Source organism: Streptopelia decaocto (genome assembly GCF_964273445.1).
Source record: "Streptopelia decaocto genome assembly, chromosome: 3".
NCBI classification, from domain to species: domain Eukaryota; kingdom Metazoa; phylum Chordata; class Aves; order Columbiformes; family Columbidae; genus Streptopelia; species Streptopelia decaocto.
In genome coordinates, this window is record NC_138656.1 from 18,587,074 (window position 1) to 18,612,352 (window position 25,279).

The 25,279-nt window shown below is 37.4% G+C and overlaps 1 protein-coding gene across 9 annotated transcripts in view; it reads left to right on the forward strand.

The window, feature by feature from the left end:
* Window positions 1–25,279, forward strand: part of CDC42BPA (CDC42 binding protein kinase alpha) — a 198,037-nt gene that overhangs the window by 95,636 nt on the left and 77,122 nt on the right. For all 9 annotated transcript variants that reach the window (XM_082049753.1, XM_082049755.1, XM_082049754.1 and 6 more), the window contains exons 7-13: window positions 9,941–10,034; window positions 10,788–10,988; window positions 11,585–11,833; window positions 16,779–16,858; window positions 17,896–18,062; window positions 18,510–18,632; window positions 24,187–24,320. In XM_082049753.1, the coding sequence (XP_081905879.1) occupies window positions 9,941–10,034; window positions 10,788–10,988; window positions 11,585–11,833; window positions 16,779–16,858; window positions 17,896–18,062; window positions 18,510–18,632; window positions 24,187–24,320 (1,048 nt within the window). The remainder of the gene's footprint in view (window positions 1–9,940; window positions 10,035–10,787; window positions 10,989–11,584; window positions 11,834–16,778; window positions 16,859–17,895; window positions 18,063–18,509; window positions 18,633–24,186; window positions 24,321–25,279) is intronic.

Consider the following 25,279-nt stretch of genomic DNA (forward strand, 5'->3'; position numbering starts at 1 on the left):
AATATATCCTATAGTGCTACTGAATTTCGTAATTAGATTTGGGGAGCTTTGATACAATATAACCAGAATGTTGTTACTGAAAGACTATTAGAAAGGCAGCTTTAAACATAATTTCAGAATCACAGGAGGGTTGAGGTTGGAAGGGACCTTGAGATCAGCCAGTTCCACCCTCCTGCTCAGAGCAGGGTCAGTGAGAGCAGGTTGCCAAGTGCCATGTCCAGTTGGATTTGGAACAGTCCTTTCAAATTAGCTATAATTCTGGGTCAACTTTGATCGATGAATGGCATAGTAACTCCAGAGCTGTAGAGTATTGTTTTGTAGTTAGGTTACAACTTGTCTTGTTCTTGATTTTTACAAATTGCATTCAGTTAGCAATTTTCATTCATTTCCTATGCTGATGCTTGGACTTCTCAAACCAAATACTTGTTTTTCAAATCAGATTTAAAAAAAAAAAAAAAAAAAGCCTGTTTTGTTTCTCCCATCTTTTGTTTGCACATCTTTCAAAACTTTTATGCTTGTGCCTCAGATACTTTGCATCCTGAGAGACCAACATAAATAGCTATTTGAAGCTACTAAAATCACTTGAAAAGAAATACAGTACAAGGCTCTCATGTTTTTATGCATGAATTTTCACTCAACAGTACTATTCTGTTCAAGATCAATCTATTATTAAACATTCAAATGTTCAATTCTTTATGTGTGCCCAATTTTATATTTGTGTCCCTACAAGTTTTTTTGTCTAATATGAAAAACTTGGGTATGAGACAACCCTGAGGAAAGTTACTAGCGTCTATATTCTTGCTCTCTTGTAAGAGGGCAGTTCATTTTGGGGTTTTTTTGTTTCTTTGGTTTTTTTGACAATTCCAGTGCTTGGTAGTCAGATAATTTCAATTAACTTCCTTTTTCTTTTTCAATTGAATTTTTACCAGTTTCAGTATATTAGACTTTCCATTATGTCCATGATTGTTCGCCATAAGGAATTGCCTTTCTGATAATGCCTACAACTCTTTTATTTTTATTTCATAGTTGTTTAAAATGGCATCTGTAAATCAGCATTGTGGGGTGTTAAATTTAAAATGGTTATAAAATAGACACAGTGTGTTTGTGGTTTTAGTCTGTAAAACTGACAAGACAATAGAAATAATCCTTAGACATCACAAGTGACTTTTCCCTGACATCTCTTCCCTGACATCAAAATACTTCATGAGGAGCCTAGCCTGGATGTGCGGGTTTTCTCCATAGATGTCTGGTTCTGTCAGCTGATTACCATTTTAGATGAAAGACAATAGCTACAGGGAGTATGCAGCTGCCAAGCACTTAGCAAAAAGATATTTTCAAATCACTCCCTGTACTTGTTTTTTTAAAGAAGGGGAAAAAATTTGGATATGAGCAGCTTTTAAAAATAATTATCCTTGGTTTAGAACTGTTATCGTATTTGAGAGATCCATTATTTGAAAGCAAATACATATGCACAAAGGTCCCAGGGAGACATTTTTCTAAGGTCAATTAATTCTAGGACATTATAATATGATGTGGTGGAGCATATATTTATAAGCCAGCAACTGTACTCAGTTCAAGTGTTCAGGAATGACTACCAGTGCCTGAACAAACTCAAGATGTATATGTATTGGCTGATGTATTATTCCCTGTTGTTTGTTATTATTTCTGTAGTTAGCATTTGAAATTCATAAAGAACATTGGATACCATAAGGTAAATACTGTGTTGTGTCCAGAATACTTGTCTGAGTGGCAGAAATTAAAGAGTGGTATGGAACTGTGGAGAAAAGGACAAGGAGAGGCCTTGGAGAGGTCAACTAATAGTTTTCTGCTGCTGCAAGGCAAGATCAAACTATAGCTAAACCACTCTTGACACATGTTTGTCTAACCGGTTCTTAAAAAAAAAAAATACAGTGATGGAGATGGTGAAATTTCCCTAAGCAATTTGCTCCAGTGTCCTACTGTCATTGTTATGAAAGTGTTTTCTAATGTCTCATCTAAGTATCTTTCATTGGGATTTTAAATTCATTCCTTCCTGTGTTGCCTGCACTCAGTGTGAATAACAGTTCACTGTAGTCTTTTTGCATTGTGTACTTCAAGACAATGGTGCAAGCTCTTTGTAGTAAAAGAGGAATGTAATTATCTTATTTTTAGTGGACACAAGTTATTTATCTCAATCTGGATTAGGGATTTTAAAAATACACTTTGGCAGAACTTATAGCCTGAAACTAAGTAAGTTTGGATTCAAGACCCAATTCTGTATATGATGTAGCACATGTACTGTATCTAGTACATGAAACCTCGATTTCTGTATTATCTTTCATTTAGTTTTTGTAATGTAAGAATAAAACTTGGTTAGGATGAGTAACAGTGTAAATATAAAATTGCACACACTGATCTGTAAATAATGACTATATCACAGACCTAGAAGCTTTATTGTCTTGGTTTGGTTGATGTTTCCTTGTAATTGATGGGAGTCTGACTTTAATGAGATTTAGATGAATCTCCTGCTGCTGAGAGTAGTGAGATTGTTTTAGTAGAGGTAAATTACTGGGTGTTCCTGGAACAACACATACATAATGATTTATTCTCAAGAGTTCATGAGAAAACGAGGGAGTTTTACAGTATCAAGATACTGTTTGAGAAAAAACCAAAAGTTTAACCTCCTCATTGTAATTTTAAAATAAGGTTGTTTACAGCATTTATTTTTTCCGCATAGTTGCTTTGCTTATTAAGGCTTAAATCCTAAGGTGTTTAGTCTTTGACTATTCCTATTGACTTCAAGGCTGTATGCAAGGCTACTACATCTTCTTCAGTTCTTCAGCTTTATATGAAACAGGTTTTGTTTAATATACAAACATGATGCAACTGTTTGGGTGCTATGTAAATAATAAGGTTGTGATCAAAGTTATTTAAATGGTTTTGAATTCAATTGAAATATGTACTTTTTGGATTCCACCCAAAAGTGGAGGAGTGTCTGTTTGGGAGAAGGCCCCATAGAGTCTTGATAAGAGGCACGGTTAATGAGGTACAACATATTCCAGTTTTTTCGTGCTGCTATCTGGTGCAGCCTATCTTACTGGGATTACTAAAGAATAACCACCGACTGTTGAAATCTAATTTGGCTCAGAGCACATTGGTCTTTCTGCCAGATGGAGCCTATTTCTAGTTTTGCTCCCTAGAATTCCGATAAACTTTAGTTGGCAGAATATGGCAATTTTGACTTTGATATAACCCAGTACAGTGTAATGGAAAATAAAAATAAGCTCCTGGACGTGAATGCCCATAGGTTTGACTGTGAAAAAATGCATCAATTGACTACCGTTCTTGATCGAAATTCACCAGCTGTTTGACTCTGCGCATCTTAAGTGGGCTGCCAGTGTGACATTGCTGAATACCTTAATAAAAACTTCACAGGCACCGAATTTTCTTGTTTCATTGGAATGTTGCCAAAACCAGATGTCTTCATTTTTCATCATGGATGTAGCATTTCTGTGCAAGGAGGAGTGTGGAAGAGAAGTCTGCCTGAAATGACAGAAGGGAGTGAAGTAAACAGTTTGCCAGACTTCTGTCCTGACTAAGGATAATCCTGTGTTCTGAAGGAATTTTGGATAAAAAGTCCAGGCATTCTGGAAGTAATATCTTAGTTATGTTTTTTTAAAGTAGGTAACTTGGCAAAGGAAAACATTTCTTGTTGTAAGAGCAGATAATTATAACCATTGATGTCTGCTTTTAACCTTTTGATTTATACTTTTGGGGAATGCTCTTGCATGTATAATGAGAAACTAATGTGCTTGTGAAATCCTCAATTAGTAATAAGTTGTCTGGATCAGTTTCTCCGTGCCAGCAGTTACACCTGAAACTAATTTATTTTTCTCATCTGCTGGTATTTTAATGTGCATTGGTAGCATTAAAAATACTATTCATGCGAAGATTTCACAGAAGAATAATTTAGTGTAAGCTATTCTCTTTGTTCTTTACTATTCAAGGACAGCATGTCTTGCAGCGTATGACCTGTTTAGGAAAATTAATTAACTTCCATGCTTTTCTAATGCTAACATTAGGAATAAAAATCTGTTCTCCAAATTATCCCTTTCTTATGCAGTGGGCTAAAATACACTGGTAGCTCAGCTATGACATTGCTCCTTTGATTTCAGACAGGTCCATTTCTTCCTTCAGGCTCAGCTCACATCGCAGTTGTTGAGTTTAGAACCTCATAAACCCCTTTATTGTTATTTCAGTTCTGCTGCTTTTTTAAGAGCTCAGCTGTGTGCGTGAGGACAAGCCATTAGCATCTGAAATGTTTAGTCCAATGGGGGCATATCGGTCATATTGAGACGTGTCCCCCTGCACCATCTGGCCACCTTTTATTGGTATTAGTTACAGACAAGGCCTCACCTTTTCCTCCATTTCTGCCTGATCATTTTGTTTTGAACAAAAGAATAAATACATTACAAATGAATAACCGAAGTGAGCACGTTCTGTGCCGTAACTCTCCAGTTACCAAGAAAAGGGATCCCTACTGGTCACAAGCTCTTTAATACCAGAAGGGTTTTTATCATGTAAACTCAAATATGTCAGCCTGTGAGTTGGTTCATGGGCAGAACCTTTGGTAGTGTCTGACAAGACTGCTGTTTAATCATTGTGTTACAGTTCTTGCATTAAGTGTCACTATTTTGGATGTATATCTTCCTTTCTATTTTTGTGGTCTCCTGCCTCCGTGAAACAAAATTAACTTAAGATTCTTCTGGAACCTGCTGCTTCCTGTGCTGTAGACCTGAGGAACTCCGTGTGGTCTTGCAAATAAATGAATAACATTGATTCAGTGATTCAAAGAATGGCATAGATGAACTTCAGGAACAAATATACTTTGAAAGCATAAGATGATCAGATAATTCAAGTTGGAAGGAACTTAAGGAGGTTGTCTAGTCCAAATTTTAGTATGCACGACCTCACAAGTCCTGAAATTCCATTCGCTATCAGAAATGAATCCAGGAAAAAAAATACATTCACATGTATTAAAAATTCTTTTTAGTTTGTTTTACAGCTGGAATGTGCTATGGATTTAGCATGTCTCAAAGGGAATACTTTTTCTTGAGTCTTACTGAACAAACGAAATTCTACTCTGGCTCATTAACAGAGAAATCAAAATGAGTGGCAATAATCCAGATGTCTGCTGTAGTTCCATTTCAGAAGGTTATTTATATTAACACGGTTAGTATGTAAAATGTTTGGGTTTTAATTATGGCTTAAGAAAGTAAACTGTTTTAAAGAGAGGTGAGTGAAGTCATCCGGGTAAACATGCCAATCTGAAGCACAGCTCCCCAGATTAAACCAAGAAGCATTATGAAAAAGGATTCATTAAAGATTTTTCAAATTTTTTGCATAAGCCTCCACACTCATTTTTTTTCTGCAAGTGGAGTTTCCAGTGTCACACCGACTGTTTATTTCTGTAGCGTTCTCCAGATGAACAGAAGCAGATAACAAAAGTCTGCAAAACAAATATAACACAAAGAGCATCACTTTATCCAGGCTGCTGTGCAGTACTGATTTTCTCCTGCAGTCAAGGCCAGTGCAGCTCAGAAAAACAAAAGGCACCCTTGTACTGTGGTGGAGTCATGATTTAAATGGACATACATGTTTTTAAAGAAATTTATTTAGTCCACGCTTCTGGCTCCTTTGATGTTGGTGTATCATTCATTCATTAATTAAAAAAAAAAAGCAGAACAGCAGTCTTTGCTCAGTTCACATCCTCAGGTGACAATGCTAAAATAAAGTTTTAAGGAAGGTATGCTAGGCACCCGTGTCCCCTTAATTCACTGTGGCCTATATCTGAAGACCTTGTATGAGCTTGATTTGTACCAGGTCTAACTCTGGCAACCTGTACCCCTTGCACACTGGACTTTCCACAGAAGCTGCTCTGAACGGTTTGGGACTTATAGAACCATAGAATCATTTCAGTTGGAAAAGACCCTCAGGTTCATCGAGTCACTTGGTAGAACTCAGGGTCCTCAGAGGGCATGGTGGTGTCAGAGCAGTTTCCCCAATTCAGTGCTTGTTCCCACTGTAAATCTGACTCATAAAATGGCTTCCAAATGCTTATACTTCTCAAAACAGAATTATTATTTAGTATCTCAACTGAGCAGACCTTTTTCTTTTATTATAGTTAACTAATTACAGGGTTACTAGAGTATTAGTGCTCCATAGCCTTCTAGCCAGATGATATTAGTTGCATGACTGAGCACCTGTGTTATCATTGAGTGATGTTGAAATGGTTTGCCCACAGTCACCCAGTAAATCTTATCTATGGAGATTCAGCCCAGTGGTATATTCACTAAACCATATAACTTTTCATTATTTGCTCATTATATTTGCCAGTTTTTAGCTACTTGGTCTGGAATTTTCATTCCTTAGTATCTGCCTGAAGCAGTAAGTGTCATCTCTTTCCAGGAACAAGATAAGAAGCATGCATTGCTTTTCCTATATATATATATTTTAAATGAATAAAATAATTCTTACAAGCCCTGTGAGAAATTCTGCTGCTCTGGGATATGAAGGCACTGTTGAAATCAAGAAGAGAACCTTCCTTGAGTCATGGACATATTTTCACTCTTCTGCTCCCATCTTGATATTTTCAAGTTATAATTTTTCCTCATAATATGCCAGTTGTTAATGAGTTTCGAAGAACCATTTGCAGAGTTTGGTCCTGAAATGCTTTTCAGTTTTCTTCTACTGCAGGTTTGCAGTTTCAGAGCTGTAAGAATGCAAGCACTTGCCTTGCAATTTTGGGAGATGTTGGTAAATAGACACTAGAGACAGTGTGGAGGCTCCTTGTTGGTAATAGCACTCTTCCTTTTGGTGCCAAACAAGACTCCTGTGCAACAGAACAAAAATTAGACATGAGAAAAGAGAATACTAAGGATGAGAGGTATAGGAAGCCAGTGGGAATGGGAATCTGGGATGTGATTATGGTGAAATACTACTGAGAACTGAGATGGGAGAAAAAAGTATTAGTTAAGTGTGTACATGCAGGGAGACTAGGGCTGAGGAGTGAACAAACTGAGTGAAAGAAGGAAATAAAAGAGGAGGAGATTTGGGTTTGATAGGCTGTGGAGTATTGGGCATCTCAGCTTCTGAGGGGGGTCTAGGATGATAGAAATAAAACTGCAGCCAAGATGGAAGTGTGGGAAGTGGGAACAAGTTCATACTGTCAGCAAACTGGGGTAAGCTGGGAATGTGGAGTGGGTGTGCAGAGGGAAGACTGTGCTCTGTTTAGAACAGGGGAAGAATCAGTTCTGATCACTAAAGGAGAGTTACTAAATGTCGTTCAAAACAAAAACGTGGAACAAAACTTATAATTCTAATGGAATCTAACAACTGCAGGCTCAGTAGAGATGTGGGGTTTATGACATATTATTTTTCCCCATAATCACCACCTTCAAACTCTTGAGTTACACTGGCAATAATTACTCCCCTTCCTTGCTCCCCTCTGGGGCTCATAATTTTCTCAACTTTCCCTTTGCTTCCAGCCTATTCTGCTCTGCAGGTGCCAGCAATTCTTGTCTTTCAACCTGTCTTTTATTAACGTAGTTCAGTTGAATTCAGAACAGTTGTTCATAACACATACCTTCTGTTACAAGAGCCGAAAAGAATTTGTATGCATTAAGTTGGTCTCATTTTTTCCTTGACTATAAAATTTGTTCCTATGAAGTTATTGCTGAGCCTTACAGACTTCACTTTGCAAGAAATACTTGTCCCTCTCTGGACTTTCAATGCTATTTGCAGTTTGTTTTTGCACAGTGTTGACAACAGAGTGAGATTTTTCATGTTTTCTGCTGTTTTGTGAGATCAAATGGGGGGGGTTGGGATGATGATGATGATGATGATTATTATTATTATTTCTCTTGGGAGTATATTAAAAGATAAAACATGGATAAATGGAGCCTGAAGGGTGACTCATGTTTTTGTTTAGCTTGAACTAGGTCCAGCTTCTAAGAGGAATTTGATTTTTAGGTGCATGGTTTTGCAAAGTATTTTAAACTGAAGTTACAGTTCCAGAGATCTCAATAGCATGTGTTTGTTTTTATTTAGGAACATGTTTAAGGAATGTTTTTGGTGGGTGAATGTAAAATAAATAAAACTCTCTCAATCTGGAGGTTGCAATTCTGTGGCATATTCAGTGTCAGCAAAAATCAAGTGGAAGAATGTTATTTCGAGAATGGACTCGGTTAATTTTTATGGTATAATTTGTAAAGAATTGTCTTTGTGCTCAGGTGGCTAAAATTTGTTTTCAGGCTGGGCTACTGCCTGCTTGGTTTTGGGTAACCCAAATTCAGAAAGTATTTTTCTTCAAAGCACTGTACCGTTACTGTATTAGTTGGCACTGAGTGTATAACAGTGCAGCATCATCATGCCATTGCTTCTATGATGTTGTTCAAGGTGTGGTTCTAATTTTTTTGCCATTGTAAGTTCTCAGTAAACATTGTTTATAACTCAATTTTTATTTTAAAAAAATAATAAAAAACAACAAACAAGCAAAAACCCCAAACAAACAAGAACCCCAACCACCACCAACAAAAAAGCCCCAACAAAAACCCAACCCACAAAAAACCAAACCCCAAAACACCAACTGAACAACAACAAACCACAAACAAACAAAACCCCACAAACACAACCCCCTTGTTCTCAAGTGCAAAGTAAGTATTGTAACTTATGAATATTTTGAAATGTGTCTGCAAAGCAATAGATGACATGCATTTATAAATTGTTAGGGGAATGAAGCAAAGTCAGGGCTTTCACTTGTTTTGTTTGGTTTAGGGGATTTGATCTTTTCTCTTATAAATGACTGTTCACTGAGAAAGTACGCATAGTACTTTATTCTTGCAGCTTTAATTTACCTTTTGAATATAATAGATAAGGTTAGAGGAAGAATGTAGCAATGTCGTATATTTAAAAAACGTAGCTTAATGGGTAGTTCTAATAACTACATTTTAATGAAATGGAATTTCAGCATTTGAACATAGATTGCAAGTTGAACCACAAATGCCTCTCTGGTAACTTAGAGAGCACCGATGCTTTCACAGAATGTCAGAGATTGGAAGGGACCTCAAAAGATCATCCAGTCCAATCCCCCTGCCAGAGCAGGAACACACAGATGAGGTTACACAGGAAGGCGTCCAGGCAGGTTTTGAATGTCTCCAGAGAAGGAGACTCCACAACCTCTGTCCTAATCAGCTGCATACTGGCGGTGTCCATTTTGTCTGCAATTCAGTATACCTTGGTATGTGTAAAATACGAGGAAAAAAAAAATCCAGTTTGCAAAATAAGGAGTATTTATTATGTTTCCTGCTTGGAAAGATTTTCCCATGTGTGTCATGACCTGAGTGAGATGACTGCAGAATGTGGCCAAGCAGAGCTGCAGCAGTGCGTACGATGGCTTGGTTGGTCACTTCAGCAGAAGTGTGACAGACATACATGGTGAGCTGAGATGCACGTGAGAGAAAAATGTTGATGAGAGACATTAAATTTAAAAATGCATTCATTATTATAGGGTTTCACTGACCTTTGTTCTATAGTAAAACTTAGAGATTGTTTTACAGCTCCAGTATAAGCATGTGTTTCACTTGAGACTTCTTCACTAAAATTCTTTAGATGGTTTAAAAGTTTTACATACAGAAGTTCAGTGACAGTAACAAACTCCTCTCTGCCTGTGATTGATGAGAGGAATCTGACTGCACAGTTCCTAATAAAATTAACAGGCATTAATTATTTGATCCACAGCCCCCGTCATGAAATGTTTCTCGTGCAAATTTTATCATATGATGAGTGATTTTGTTCCGTCTACTGATCTGTTGCTAGTTTTCAATGATAAGGGTGCTAATGCTTAGACTATATGTTATGCAATACATTTTTGTACTAACTCTGAAACATGTTTTATTTGCAGGGATATTAAACCAGACAACATTTTGATGGATATGAATGGACATATTCGATTAGCAGATTTTGGTTCTTGTCTGAAACTGATGGAAGATGGAACGGTAAATTAGAAAGAATGATATATTCCTTAACACTTTTCTTTAGTCCTTTGCTAGCTGCTGAAGTGTGTGCTGATAAAGGGAAAACGTGCTTTATGTCAAACGAAATGGGATTGTAACTGTATTGGTATGTAACTAACCTCAGTTCAAAGTGTGACTGCACTTTGACTGGATTTACTGCATCTTAAAAGCTTTTAAGGTGCATTTAGTCAAGTTGCGAATGAATAAACAAAGAGAAGCTGCACTTATCAGTACTGAGTAGCTATTTGTTGATGAACTATAAATCTCTCAGTTTTGAGTTCTAATCTTTGTTGAAAATTTAAGCTTCAGTATAAGCATACAATTAGCATATCATCATATTTTAGTAGTATGTTTAAACTTGCATATAGTAGGTGTGACTAGATTGTAATTCCAGTGTGTTAATCACGTCCCAGAGCATTACGAAGTATTTGAGTTAATGTAAGTGATTACCTAATCTATAATTACTTAATAACAACTCTAAGCCTAAGAATTGACAGTTTTGTTCTTTCTCTGTTATTAAATATTTGTAAGAGTTGAGCAGAAGTACGTTATTGGGATGCTGTTAATGTAGTGTCTTGGGTGTTTGTGTATTTCTTTATGAATTTAGAAGCCTTTTTATTGTGTTGTTATAACCAGAACACTAGGCTAAATTTATATATACATGCACAGTACCACGAACAGCAGTGTCTGTAATGATGAAAGTTGATTTTAGTCCTGGAAATGTAACTCCTACAGGTGCAATCTTCAGTGGCAGTTGGAACACCAGACTACATCTCTCCAGAAATCTTGCAGGCCATGGAAGATGGAAAAGGGAAGTATGGGCCCGAGTGTGACTGGTGGTCCCTGGGCGTTTGCATGTATGAAATGCTTTATGGAGAAACGCCCTTTTATGCTGAGTCCTTGGTGGAGACCTATGGGAAAATAATGAACCACAAAGTTAGTGCACTTCCTCTTTCTGTCTCTCTCTAAGCTAATTTTTGATAAAGTGATAGGGTAATTGGAGGCATATTTAAAAGTGAGGTTTTACGTACTGATTATTTTAATGTTCATAAACGTAGAATGAAAAATGTTTCCATATAGTAAGTTTATGGTTATAGATTGCAGATGGCTTTGCTTTAGGATAAAGCAGTTCAAAACTGGAGTTCTAAATCTGGATTTGGAAACATGGCTGTTAGTTTGCTCTATGGAGTAAATTTTGGCTACATTACATCACTCCTTTTGCGTTACTTTCTTCTGGTGGGATCCATTGGTTGGCTTATGCAGAAGATTCTTAAACGTTCTTCCACATGGAAGCAGCTGTAGAATTTAATGGTGTAAGAGCAATTTAAATAAAGAAGAAAAACTAGAAGACAAAAAAAAATCTAATAACTTATATCCTTTGGGGAAATATTTTTCCTAAAAACATTACTGCATATATTTAAGAACTGCAGTGTTTGCACAGTTCTTTTTCTATATAATAATTTCACTAAGAAGGGTGATTTTTCCAACTTTTTCTTGGTAATAAACTATTTTATCTTTTTTTAATCTTTAAGGAGAGGTTTCAGTTTCCTGCTCAAGTGACGGATGTCTCTGAAAGTGCAAAGGACCTCATCCGAAGGCTCATTTGTAGCAGAGAACATCGACTTGGACAAAATGGGATAGAAGACTTCAAGAACCATCCGTTTTTTGCTGGGATTGACTGGGACAACATTAGAAACTGTGAGGCACCTTACATCCCAGAAGTCAGCAGCCCCACTGATACATCAAACTTTGACGTGGATGATGATTGCTTGAAAAATTCTGTAAGTATAAAATTAGTATTTTGACAAATCAGCTTTTGCAATATCCGTTACAAGAAAATGTATGTAAATGGCAGTTTATTTCAGTGGGTTCACTGTGTTCTGCTTAAACAACAAAGTGCTGGTTTGAAGAACCGTGGGGGGAGTACATTCGTAGTTTGAATGCTGTTCCTCCATACCTGTATGTGTAAGAATAACTTCAGTTCCATGTAGTAAATTCATTGTAACTTTACATGTGTTTAACTGACACATACATCTGTTATTTGCAGTAACAAGTTCTTAGTGGCTGGGTCGTATAAAGAGTAATGTTTTTGCATGTAGATAGTCTGCAGGACAGTATTTTTAGCAGAGCGTTGTTGAAACTTGTACTACGTTTGCATAAAGCATTTTATTGTAGCGCTCTGCTCTAATTGCTCATATCTCTGGCAGATTCCATTCAGTTCCTTCCCACTGCTGTTTTTCCAGCTTGTTTCCTGACTTGAGTTTTGTGAAATTTAGGATAAATGTTACAGCCACTTCTTTAGGAACAATCTTAGTGAGAAAGAAATTTTTTTGCCTTTTTCTTAAAAAACTTCGCAACTGTCGATTTTTAACAACTTTAGTATTTCTATGCTTTTGAACAGGAACTTTGACAGTCGCTAAGAGGTCTCAGCATCAGAGGAATGCCTTGTGTTGTCTTTTTGGAAGTAATTTTTTTTTCCCCTGGTGTTTATTGAAGGATGCAAAACCTGCTGTTTATATATAAGATGAAGCATTTTCACCATTTTTGCTTTTGGTTTCTAAACTACCTGTGCATCTCAGTTTCACTGAGGTGCCGGGACCTGCAGATAAGCAAAAGGCAACATGAATTGATATAGGCAGGATGATCACTATTTGCATTCCCTTTCCTCCAGCTACACAGTAAAACATGGAAAACACTTTGAGTAGATTAAATCCAGTGGTAGGCTTATGTGGTGCAGAGCATTAGGTATCAGAGTCCTTTCATATAGGCAAATTAAACAAATTAGTCTAGCTGCACAGGAAAACTTGCATTTCTTTCATTTTTTCCTTAGTTTTTCCTCACTTACATCTGTTTTTGACCATCTGCTTTCACAACTAAAGTATTTTTATCTTAAAACATTTTTTATATGGTCTTCAGGTATCTGTTGGCATATTATTTGGTCCAGGAACAGCTATCAGGGTTGGGTGGCAGGAACGGATGCTGTGTGTAGCAAGTCTTTGTGAAGCCATGTTTGGAAGCTGAACTACTTTTTGGAGATTGTTCACCCATTCCAAGGTTGGCCAGTACAGAGTCTCCCTTGTTAGAGCCTGATCTCCCAATTAAAAATGTGCCTGTGTGATATGAATGTTTTCCAGTTGTAAAGCAGCAGGGAGCTGCGGGTGAAGAAAGAATGGGCCGGTGATGAGGTACTGGTCTCACATGTGAAAGCAGAGTCCGATTCTTAATTTACCTTAGGCTTTTGGGGGGAAAAGTAATGCCATTTAATTGTTTGAGGTGAACACTAGTTTCTGGAGCTACATTTTCAGTTTCCTCATTTCACAGAATCACAGAATGTTAGGGATTGGAAGGGACCTCAAAAGATCATCCAGTCCAATCTCCCTGCCAGAGCAGGAACACCCAGATGAGGTTACACAGGAAGGTGTCCAGGTGGGTTTTCAATGTCTCCAGAGAAGGAGACTCCATAACCTCCCTGGGCAGCCTGTTCCAGTGTTCTGTTACCCTCACTGTGAAGAAGTTTCTTCTCATATTTAAGTAGAATCTCCTGTGTTCCAGTTTGTACCCATTGCCCCTTGTCTTATTATTGGTTGTCACCAAGAAGAGCCTGGTTCCATCCTTGTGACACTCACCCTTTACATATTTATAAACGTGAGTGAGGTCACCCCTCAGTCTCCTCCAAGCTAAAGAGACCCAGCTCGCTCAGCCTTTCCTCATAAGGAAGATGCTCCGCTCCCTTCATCATCTTTGTTGCCCTGCGCTGGACCCTCTCCAGCAGTTCCCTGTCCTTCTGGAACTGAGGGGCCCAGAACTGGACACAATATTCCAGATGTGGTCTCACCAGGGCAGAGTAGAGGGGAAAGAGAACCTCTCTGGACCTACTGACCACCCCCCTTCTAATACACCCCAAGATGCCATTGGCCTTCCTGGCCACAAGGGCACAGTGCTGGCTCATGGTCATCCTGCTGCCCATCAGAACCCCCAGGTCCCTTTTACCTTTGAAACATGTCAAGATAGTTTTTTTGTCTTGTTTAATTTAAGGCTATATTTTTACCATTTCTTTTTGTACCAAGCATCTCTGAAAAAAAAACCAAACTAGCCTGAGGCGCTGCATGACTGAGGATGTTTTACATTTTTGCTACAACTAGTGGACAGTGTATCTAATACTACTTCCCCTCAAATTCTTACCTGTAACTTGAAGGTGTTTTCCTTGCCATCTGTCATACACAGTTTGTGAGGGAAGTTCACATACTTGCATTACTATTACAGAAGTCAGCACCTCACATAAACCAATTAAACTTTTTTTTTTTTTTAATTTTAAATAATCCTTTGCAAGATTTGAATGACATACAGCAAATGAGGAAGGTCCAGTGCTAAGATAAAAGGCGGTGCTGACAATCCATGATTGTTATCGTTCTGCCTGAATTTGGAATGAGACTGTGGTCCCATGGAAAGATTATATAAGTAACAATGAAATTCAAACAATATGTTACAAAACACATAAACACAAAGGGTAAAACAGTGTTGTTAGGCAGCCTAAGTTCTGCAAGTCTTTAGCTTTTAACTGTTTGGTTTAGTAGCATTACTGATAGTCATGATAGACGTAGATTTAGTTATAATTTTGTTGGTATGATAATACAGTTAAGTTCACACAAGTATCGGGAAATAAGTATTTTGAGCTCTGCCAAAGAATCAGCAAAGAAGCAAGTTGTTTTACAGAATCTTATATTGTTATCAATAAATACAGTATTTTAGAACCAACATTGTTACCTGTCTGGTAACCGGGCTGTTAAAGTCACACAATTATGCATGTAGTCTTTTTAAAAGTTATTCATGGAGGTGTTGAGGGTTAAGATTGAGGGGTGACAATAAAACCCTGGCAGATGTATTGTTAAGCCCCTTTCCCCCCCAACTTCCCCCTTTTTGCCCCTCCCACTCCCCCCTTCCCACTCAGGACAGGTGATGGGGAGGAAAAGAAGGACAGAGAGAAGAGAGTTGGAAAAATTAACAATGTTTTACTAATGCTACTAATAAGAATAGAGAAAATAATACAAAATATACAAAACCAATCTTGAAAGTCTCAGCAACTGCAGAGCCGGCACCCAAAGTCCTGGATTGGACTCTGCAGCCTACCGGAGCTGGATTCAGTCTCTCACTAGGCCTCAGTTCGCAGGGACAACTAGCGAGGTCCTCTCCTAATGTCGGCCATAAGCAGAAGGGAAAAGGCAAAAAGGCAAAAGGGAAAAGGGACGAGATCCTCGTGGTCTCCCACTTTTATATGAAGTATTCACGTGAATGGAATGTTATACACCGTTGGTCAGTTTCTTGGTCACTTGTTTCTCGTCGCCCCTCTCGCGAGATGTCCATCCGCGCTTATCAATAAGTTTGCATTCCATTGCTAGGTTTACCAAAACATGTGTCTGGTTCTCCAGGAAAATGCAGTTAATATGAAGGCTTTAGCTGACAGGCAAAATTCACTGAAAGAGAAACTTGTTTATAACAAAACCAGGACAGGAGGTGATTTTGAAACTTGAATCTATGAAATATGACAATAAAGTCTAAAGGAAAAGCAAAGAGTTTTCCTAACCGTAGTGTATAATAATTGATGTTTATATTATCAGTTAGTGGAAAGTTAAGGCTTTGTAATTTGGTCTTGTCCTCAGTTTCCAAAATACCCAACAATGTAGACTTGATGTACTTACATAATCTAGCCGTATCACTGGGGTTGCTTTTTACTCTGAGAACTCTTTTTTGATGTGAAGATTTTTGTGTGCTGAAAGGTCAAGGTTGTGATGTAATATAGCTGACACCACCACTTGAAAGGTAATTTCTGATTTCTTTTGAATACAGGGTTGTTCTCTCCTGCTGAATTCTAAATGTAAAAAATGTACAACTCGTTCCTTTCCTTCTTTCTTTTATTCTGTTATTCTTTTTTTTTTTAATCATGATATTACCTTTTCTTAAAACTTAGAACCTTCTAGCACTTTCAGTGTGAAAATCTTCTTAGGGATTTTATTTTGATGACCACTGAAACTATCTCTAATATGGCAACATAAACCTTGCATCTTGAGGTTAATCAGGAAACTTTTAACAGGGTATTTAAGAATATTAGAACTTACAATGGTTCAAATAACATAGCAACAGCATTGTTTTAGCCTGAGCAGAAGCTCAAAACTTGTCTTGGTTTGTAGTTCTTTGGCAGGAAAGAGGAGCAATGAAGGAAGAAATGGTCAAAGCACTAATGGGGTTAGGAAAACCTGTTGTATTATATTACTTCTTTCTAGTGAATGTCTGAGTATTGTTCTCTTCAAACAGAGAGAGCCCGCTCAGAAGTGGGGTTGGTAAATCTGCAGGCAGGAAGCCCCACTGGCTGAATAGCAGAGGGGAGGGGGTACAGGAGGCAAGAGAAGGTGATACTCTTTGTGCTAGGAGCTTCTTGGAAAAAAGAAGGAATAAACTGGCTTTTAAAATAATAAGTATAATATTCTGCTTTCCTCCAATGGTAGTCTGTTTAATTAGAAAAGCACTTTTATGCCAGCATGCTGTATTTTTGTATATTGCATGCTGTTATAAACAGATTTAGGTGATGCTGTTTCATAGTTGGGCTGTAGATAAGGATGACTGAATATAGTTAATATGATATTGTCAGTAACACTTCACATATGGTTAAACTCAAAAATCTTTTAAGTCCAGTAGGATATTACTTACTCAACTGTTGTATTATTTTTCTAGGAAACAATGCCTCCACCATCCCACACTGCATTTTCTGGCCATCATTTACCATTTGTGGGTTTTACATATACAAGTAGCTGGTAAGTTAAGATTTCCAAAGTTGTCTGTAGAATAGTTACATTATTCTTAAGTTTCTGTCTCTGAAACCATCTGCCAACAGATACCAAGGAATGTGGTTTACTGGAGGCATTACTAGGCCATAATCTAAAATGCTGTCTGTCCAAAAGAATGCGCGCTCTGCAGGTAAAATTTACATGCATTTAGAGGTCAGCCCCTGTGTTCAGAGGAGTTTCTTTGAGAAAGGTGATTTTCAGACAATGAAGTTAACGGCATATGATAAAGTTAAAACCAGATGTATGGACCCAGAGAAAACTTAGCTTATTAGACTTTAAAAATGTTATTTCTAGTCCTCTGACACTCTTGTAAGTCTGAATGGAAACTTTAAAAACATCACTTTTTTCAAGATTTGGTATTAATGTGGTATTTGCCTTATCTTTACTTTTGAATTAAACATTAACAAGCAAGTCCATGTATGGTCCTTCATCATTTATGAAAGTACATAAATAAAGAATGTTTACAACCATTGAAAAAACAGGCCTATGTTTCTGCAAACGCATGTGCTTAATGCTGGTTCTGTGACATGTCCTGTAGATTTCAAAATGATTATTTGCATAAGTAGTAGTATGTGTACATGCATATCCACAGAATCAGGGCCACAGCACTTCTGAACTGTACATGCCCTGGCCGTCATGTGATGGTTTCACAGCATTTGTTGTGGTTGTATTTGGGAAACTTGATTAATTATTTTAAAATAAACTGTTATTGTAATGTTCCTGACTACCTACGTTCTTGTTTTTTGCCATCTGGCTAACGTAGACTCTCCATTAGAATAATTTTTATCAGGAGTTCCTTCACTGTTATGTAATGAAAAAATGCATTGAGGAGATCATGCTAGTTAAAAATTAATTCAATTTTAATCAGCACATATGAACAAGGTGTTACTTGATTATATAATAAATTACATATTAATTAATTTAAACAACTGTTTATTGGTTGATACTTTGATACAGACTGTTGTAAAATCCAATACTGTTTAATTTTTCTTTCCCTTCCCCAGTGTGCTTTCAGACCGCAGCTGTCTAAGACTGACAGCTGGACCACCTTCCATGGATCTTGATGCCAGCATTCAAAGAACTTTGGAGGACAGTTTAGCAACAGAAGCTTATGAGAGGAGAATAAGACGTCTAGAACAGGAAAAGCTTGAACTTAGTAGAAAACTGCAAGGTATAGTCATTTAAAAAAAAAAAAAAATCACTTTTTTGACTTAGCTTATAGCTTTGTAAGGTATGCTTTATACTTTGAAAAAATATACCTTCTGGAATGCTTTCTAGCAGAAAAGAATTATCTTCTCTATTTCTTTTGACAAATTAAACTTCTGTTATTCTTTATGCCTGAAATATTCCATGTATGCAACTTCTTAGAACATGCTAACTTGGGTCGCACTGTGCTTTGGTTGCTATGGCATGAAGATTTCGTTCTTAAAAACTCTAAGAACTTAAATTGTCCAGCTGAGAATTACTGAAAAACTGGCAGTTTGTAGTTGGAAACTGTAAAATGTAGAATTCTCGTTGGAGGGGCTGTTTGGCATGTCTTAATTCATTGGTGATTTCTTTCTGACCTCCTTAGATGTCAGGTGTGTAATTTGTCCCTCTCTCTTATATCTTTTCCAAGAGTCCACCCAGACGGTCCAGGCTCTGCAGTACTCGACAGTGGATGGCCCAATAGCAGCAAGCAAAGATTTAGAAATCAAAAGTTTGAAAGAGGAAATTGAAAAGTTGAAGAAACAGGTAACAGGTATGTTATAAATATTAATGTAAAAGTGTAACAGGAAACTATATTTTGAGAAGATTTTTTTCTTGTAATGTAATGTTAGTTTTACTTTCTTTCTGAAAGAGTCTTCTGGTCTATTTTGACTTCTCATTTTACACTTTGCTCTTCATTGATATTTGAACATTTTCTGCAAATTCAACTTAATATTCAGTACTTCAGTAATTACAGTTGCAAGGGAGAAGGAAGATTTTGATGACATCTGCTATTATTAGTAGTGGTAGAGCTCCAGAGTTCCACTAGTTTTAAATTGCTGTGTTGCTAATGTACACGGATGCGAATCCAGCTCTACCTGAGAATCTGTGACACCTTGACCGATATCCTTAGGAGTACCTTTTATTTTCTTTTTTTTTCCTTCATCCTGCAGTGTGCACTGCAAGAGTGGATGGAGCACTTGTTTGGTTATTTTTGGCAGTATCAAAAGTCACTGCAGTCCTTTCAGAATCATAGTCACTGTGACATTACCGTAGCATTCCTTGCTTTGTACATCTCTGCACGCTGGTATGCATGTATGTAGGTAGTAAATTGGAAGGAAGGAAGGTGTTGTTTCTTGTTCATGTGAATAAACACAAGGGGTGAAGGCTTTAGCCTAGCAGATTTAATAGTCTTAAAGTATTTTATGGAAGAATGATTTGTTATGATTTACGTATCAGTTGTGTTGAATGCTGTGTTGTGTTTTGGGCCCCTCACTACAGAAAAGACACGGAGGTGCTGGAGAGAGTTCAGAGAAGGGCAACGAAGCTGGTGAGGGGTCTGGAGCACAAGTCTGATGAGGAGCGGCTGAGGGAACTGGGGCTGTTCAGCCTGGAGAAAAGGAGGCTGAGGGGAGACCTTATCGCTGTCTGCAACTACCTGAAAGGAGGTTGTAGCATGGAGGGTGTTGGGCTCTTCTCCCAAGTAGAAAGTGACAGGAGAAGAAGAAATGGCCTCAAGTTGCACCACTGGAGGTTTAGATTGGAAATTAAGAAAAATTTATTCACAGAAAGGGCTGTCGGGCTTTGGAACAGGCTGCTCAGGGCAATGGTTGAGCCACCATCCCTGGAGGTGTTTAAAAGACATATAGATGAGGTTTTTAGGGACGTGGTTTAGAGGGGGACTTGACAGTGTTAGGTTAACTTTTGGACTCGATGATCTTAAAGGTCTTTTCCAACCAGAATGATTCTATGATATTTTCCATTATCCCATTTTCTGTTGAATTTCCCTTGGAAGGGCCAAATTTGTGAGGTGTGATCACAATTTTGATTATATTTTCTTTGAAACCACAGAGGTTTATAGTGTGCTGTTGCTTAGCACATTGTAACTGGATGTGGAACAAAAGCTAGTTCAAAATGGTGATGTGGTTTTCTGAGTATTTTCTTGGAAGAGTACTTTTAGAAAAGTGCTGGCTATCTGGGAGTTGATCTGTGTGCATGAAACTACAGTGATACTGGAAGGGTGCTTTCCATGAGAGAGGGCACTGTGGGCTATAAGGCTGCAGTTCTGGGAAGAGCAGAACTGCCATAAAAATGGGTTCTGCTCATGGCTGCATGGCCCCTCCTCTCTCTGTGCATGCCCTGAAGTTTAATTCACTGAATTGAACAAGGAAAGAACTATCTAGGTATAGGGAAGTTAATCAACTCATGATCTGATAAATCAGCACAAGGTGAGCAATAAGCACATGAGGAAAGGAAGATCAGAGGTGGAAGAACCACCTCTCAGCTCTGCAGTCAGTGAGCTATCATTTCTTACGATACTGACCACTTATTTCCTTTTCATTTAATTCCTTCACTTCTGAGAGTTCACAAAGATTTTATGATAACTAAAAATTTGGCTATCAAGTATCTTACTACTTTAAGTTTGAACAGTGTTTTTGAAATCTGTGCAGATAAAGATCTGGATTTCTTTAATTAATGTCATACTGCCTTTCTCTAGAACTCCCAGACTAGTTTAGAAAGCAAAGGTCTGCCTAGTCCAGTATCCTGTATCTTTACAGAGGCTACTGGAGACATTTAGGGAGAGATTCAAAGAAGTTTGATATATCCAAATCCGTCTTTTTCCAGCCTTACTCTCCCAGATTCTGGCAATTAATGTTTTAAGAACTTACAGAGGGAGAGTTTCTGTTGCACCACCATGTTAAATGTAACTGTTAGTGAACCAATTTGCTGTCTGTTTAGCTAATATGTTTTGAGTGTACTTTAAAAGCCAGCTACTAATACTACTATTCAGTATTCTTGATTTGATGCTCTGAATTAAGTTAAAGGGAATTTCCTCTCAAAGCAATTCAGAGCATAGGACTTGCACTATCCTGTTCCATAATGGTTTCTTCAAAATAGAATCTTGAAAGCAGAGACTTCAAAGTGAAAGAAAGCAAGTACAGCAAGGTGGTTTTTATTTAGGAAAATTAACAATATTGATAGAGGCTGTTAGGTATTGGGACTAGAACTGTAGAAATGGGGAGGACAAACCTGATTCTACTTGTCAGTCCAAATAGGAAGATGTCTGCATTTTAAGTGAGAATAAAATCAGACACAAGTAGCAGTAGATGGATCTCTGTTATATGTCCATATCTTACCTGTGGCAAAGGCAAAAATGTGGCCATTCATTCTGGTTTATATTTGTGAAAAGACTTCATTCAGTTCCTGAAAGTGTCAGGAATGCCAGCAGACACCCACAGAAAGAATAACTTGAACTTAACTTCAGACATTTTAGTTGGTGTGTTTAGACTCTGCTGCTACGCTATGGAGCAGAACCACACTATATATGAACTGAAGACTGCAGCACATAGATTATGTGCTGTTAAAATTGGGTAGTCTGAAAAAAAGAAAAAGTTATAAATATACAGTTGGACAGCTGCTCTGGTGTGATGCAGCAGTTTCGTGTTGTACCATAAGCATTTTTTTTAGATGTGAACATGGCTTACGTAGCTCAGGGGGGATCGCTCTGGTTTGAGCGATGCCATGTTGGTGCTCTGTCAGGACAAAGGCTTGTGAAGTTTCTCTCCACCCAAATATCGATCCACTGCTACTGTAACGAGGAAAAGACAACACAATCAGAAACCTCTGTTCTGCAGCAATCCTCAGCTCTGGTTTTGGCTCTTTGGGACCACTGAAAAGCAGTATCTACAAGAGCAGCTTTTAAATGGGACCAATGCTGCATAGAAAAGCATCAGGATCAGCTTTAAATTATATTTTATTCTTGACCGTCAAGCTGAAACTTAAATTTTAGTTCATTGCTGAAGGTATTACACTTTTCCTTTGATAATGAAAAAAGGTGCGTGAACATTCCCCAACACAATCGATATCCTTGTGTACATTTAAAATGAGTCATTAAATATTGAGAAGGTTTTCTCTTAAGTATCCATGGAGAATTTTCTGCTTCACTTCACATACATATTTGTACAATTATTCCTAGAAACAATATGTGCTTTTGTTTTTTGGGTTGGAAGTGAATACTTTGATCAAATGAGGAAGATGTAGAGTTGTCTAATCCATCCCCAGTCACCACATAACTTCCCCAGTATATACTTGAATGCCTTGTCTGGTCCAGTCAATAGAACCATTAGTTAGAAGACACTCATTTGTGCCTTCAGTTGTAACTAATACCAGCTAATCTGTTAAAATTGGAAAAAAGAAAATGTTGTAGTTTGATTGATTTGTATGCCTTTTATTTTTTTTGTGGGATAGATTTAAAAACTAAATTAATGACAGTATACAGGCACAAACCAAATGATGGTCATGACTGAATGCTTCCAAATTTAGGGGAGCTAGTTCCAGGTTTTCTGAGTGGCATTTAAAATATCTAAATTTCCAAGTGTAGAACTTTAAAGAAGGTTTCGTTCAGGTGCAGAGCTGAACTTCATGCTTTTGGCTCATCTCTTGGGCAATTAAATGTAACATAATAACATCCTACAGTAAGTGTTTGCATATATTAGCTAAAATGTTAGCAACAACTAGAGTAATTAGATGGAAAATTACCATTGAATGCACGTTATGTCACAACTAGATTTTGGGTGATACTCTTCAGCCTGTTTTACTGCCTCTTCTGGAGCTGTAAGAGTAAACACCTGCTCAAAAAGGTAATAAAAATGAACATGAAATTGTGTCAGATTCAGGAGTATCACTGGGGGGTCTTAGAAAAAATACATTTTTCTTGTCTATCTAGTTTTCTAGGAAATGACAAGCTAACATGTGCTTTCAATTTTTTGAGGTCAAAGATGTAATTTTTGTTCGCTAAGTTACACAGGAGAAGACTTTGAGGAATCTTTCACATTGCCAAAAATGTAAAGGGCAGCTATGGAAGAAGAAAACAGAGCTGTGAAACAAAGTACTTCATGCACAGAAGAGGGATTTATCTTGGCTCAGCAAAGCCATATGTAAACTTTTTTTCTGGTGACTTCAGAGTAGGCTACATAAGAGCAGCAGTTAATAATTTCTGGCTTTGAGCTACATCTCTTATTTAAATGAATTCTTCAAAATTTTTAAACAAGAGTCAATGAATTAAAACAACAGTGAATATTTGCCTGATTATAAGCTAATGGTATTAATTTTCTTATAAAATTCTTGTGTTTCAGAAATTGCAGCTCTTAGATATGTATGTGTGTTAATGTATGATTTCTCCAAGAGCCTATCTCTTAGAGTTGCATTTATGAATAAACAGTAAAAAGCTCTTATTAAGAGTATAGGTGGGTTCCTGTTCTGTGGGTGAATGTGTATGGTCTGAAGACCTGCCACAAATTAAATCAAAAGTAAAATGCCCTGTTAACTTGGAGTTGACCTACCTTCAGATATATCTTGCTTTAAATTAACATTTTTAAGTGAAGGACTAGGAGGGAAAAAACCTCCCACTAGCTAGAAATCTTCAGTTGTCATGTTTTATGGATTACAACTTTTTGTGTTGTAGCACTTGGGTGTATTGATGTGACATTATTTAGCTGTGGCTTAGAAATGTACTTTCATTGTGTAACTCTCAGTTGGTAAGAAACTGGCAGTAATAGTTTTCCTGTATTTATAGCAGTAATAAAGCAGATCACATAAACATAAGTGGTTTTCACACTAGAAATAAGTAAAATCATCTGAAGTTAATTTTAAGTGTATCAACAGGAGAACACTTGCCAGCTCTTGAGTGACCTGTTGCTTTCTGGGGGAATTTGGGGTGAGAAGGGAGGCTGCTTATAATTACAGTGTAATAAAAGATGCGTTATATATTACATCACAGTGCATGAAAGTCAAATGTATAGATCATGTTAAAGCATACATTGCAGAATTATGTATAGTGCATGATTATTATAATGTGAAAAGACAAGTTGTTTTCATTGCCTGTGTTGTTTTGCAGCAAGCTGTGGCCTTTATTCTGTTGTGTTAAGAGCGGATAATGGCAGTTGAAACAACCTACTCCCTATTCTAAACCAGATAAGAATGACATTATTTTGTGATTAAATGGAAACCAGAACAAATGCTGAAGGGGCTTCAAACCTATGCTATTGTAGAATATTGGTGATTTTTTTTTTTCCTTGATACATTTAGAAGTTGTCTGCTTTTTGTAGATTCTGGTCAGCTAGAACAGCAACTTGAGGAGGCCAGCACTGCAAGGCGGGAGTTGGATGATGCTTCCAGACAAATAAAGGCTTTTGAGAAACAGGTCAGAACGCTGAAGCAAGAACGGGAAGATCTTAATAAGGTAAAAGCATTTTGTCGTCAACTCTTCTAAACTCTAAAGACTGTTTTATTTTTGTTAATTTTGCTTGACATAATTTTCAAGCGTAAAAATTAATGAGCAGACAACAGATGTGTAGCATGACCTGCTTTGCCTTCTGCCTCTTTTTTGAAGACAAGGACATTAATTAACATGTTGTATGTATGACATCTCAGTGGTCCTAGGTGACTGCTTCTAGGTAGGGAAAAACTCCATGATCCAAATTGCATGGTGGCTGCAAAAAAACCCATTTCATAGCTTCAGATTAAGGTGATAATGATAGCAGTTGGAAGACAGAGTAGAGAAGAACTATTCCAGACAACTAATTTAATCTGAAGTATGGGAGAGAGTGTCTTCATGGTCTTTTTTGTGTTCATGGTTAAATCAACTTGAAAATGTGATCAGGTGTGAAATGTATTAGCCTGTTTCTCATCATGATTGCATTGACCCAGTATTCTAGAGTCCACACTCACTGTCGATGTGCCACCTGGAATAAATGCTCTTTCTTTTAACCCTTAAGGCTCTTGAAACCTTGAAAGCTGCCAGTTTGTCCAAGAAAGACCGTGTCTCTTCTAAAACAACTTGTAGTGATTAGGAACTCCTTTTAATAACCTTAGAAAATGCTTTTAAATTTGTATAGATGTCAACAGTGCCAAATATTAATTCTTCCTGCTGCTCTTCTTTTCATCCTCAGACTCGCTTTTCCTTGCTTCTTTGTTCTGCTGCGGTTTGGCTGAACATCATTAAACCATTTAAACTGTTGTGGTCCCTCATTCGTAGCGTAGTAGCGCAGATGTAGGACACAGCAAGCTTTGTGAAGGTATTGTGCTGTAGACTTATCACAGCACTAGAAGTGTTATTTCATGTGGGTTCTTTTAAAAGAATAATTATCATATATTGCTGTTAATCACTACAGGGTTTTATTGCCTGAAACTTTCTGTAAT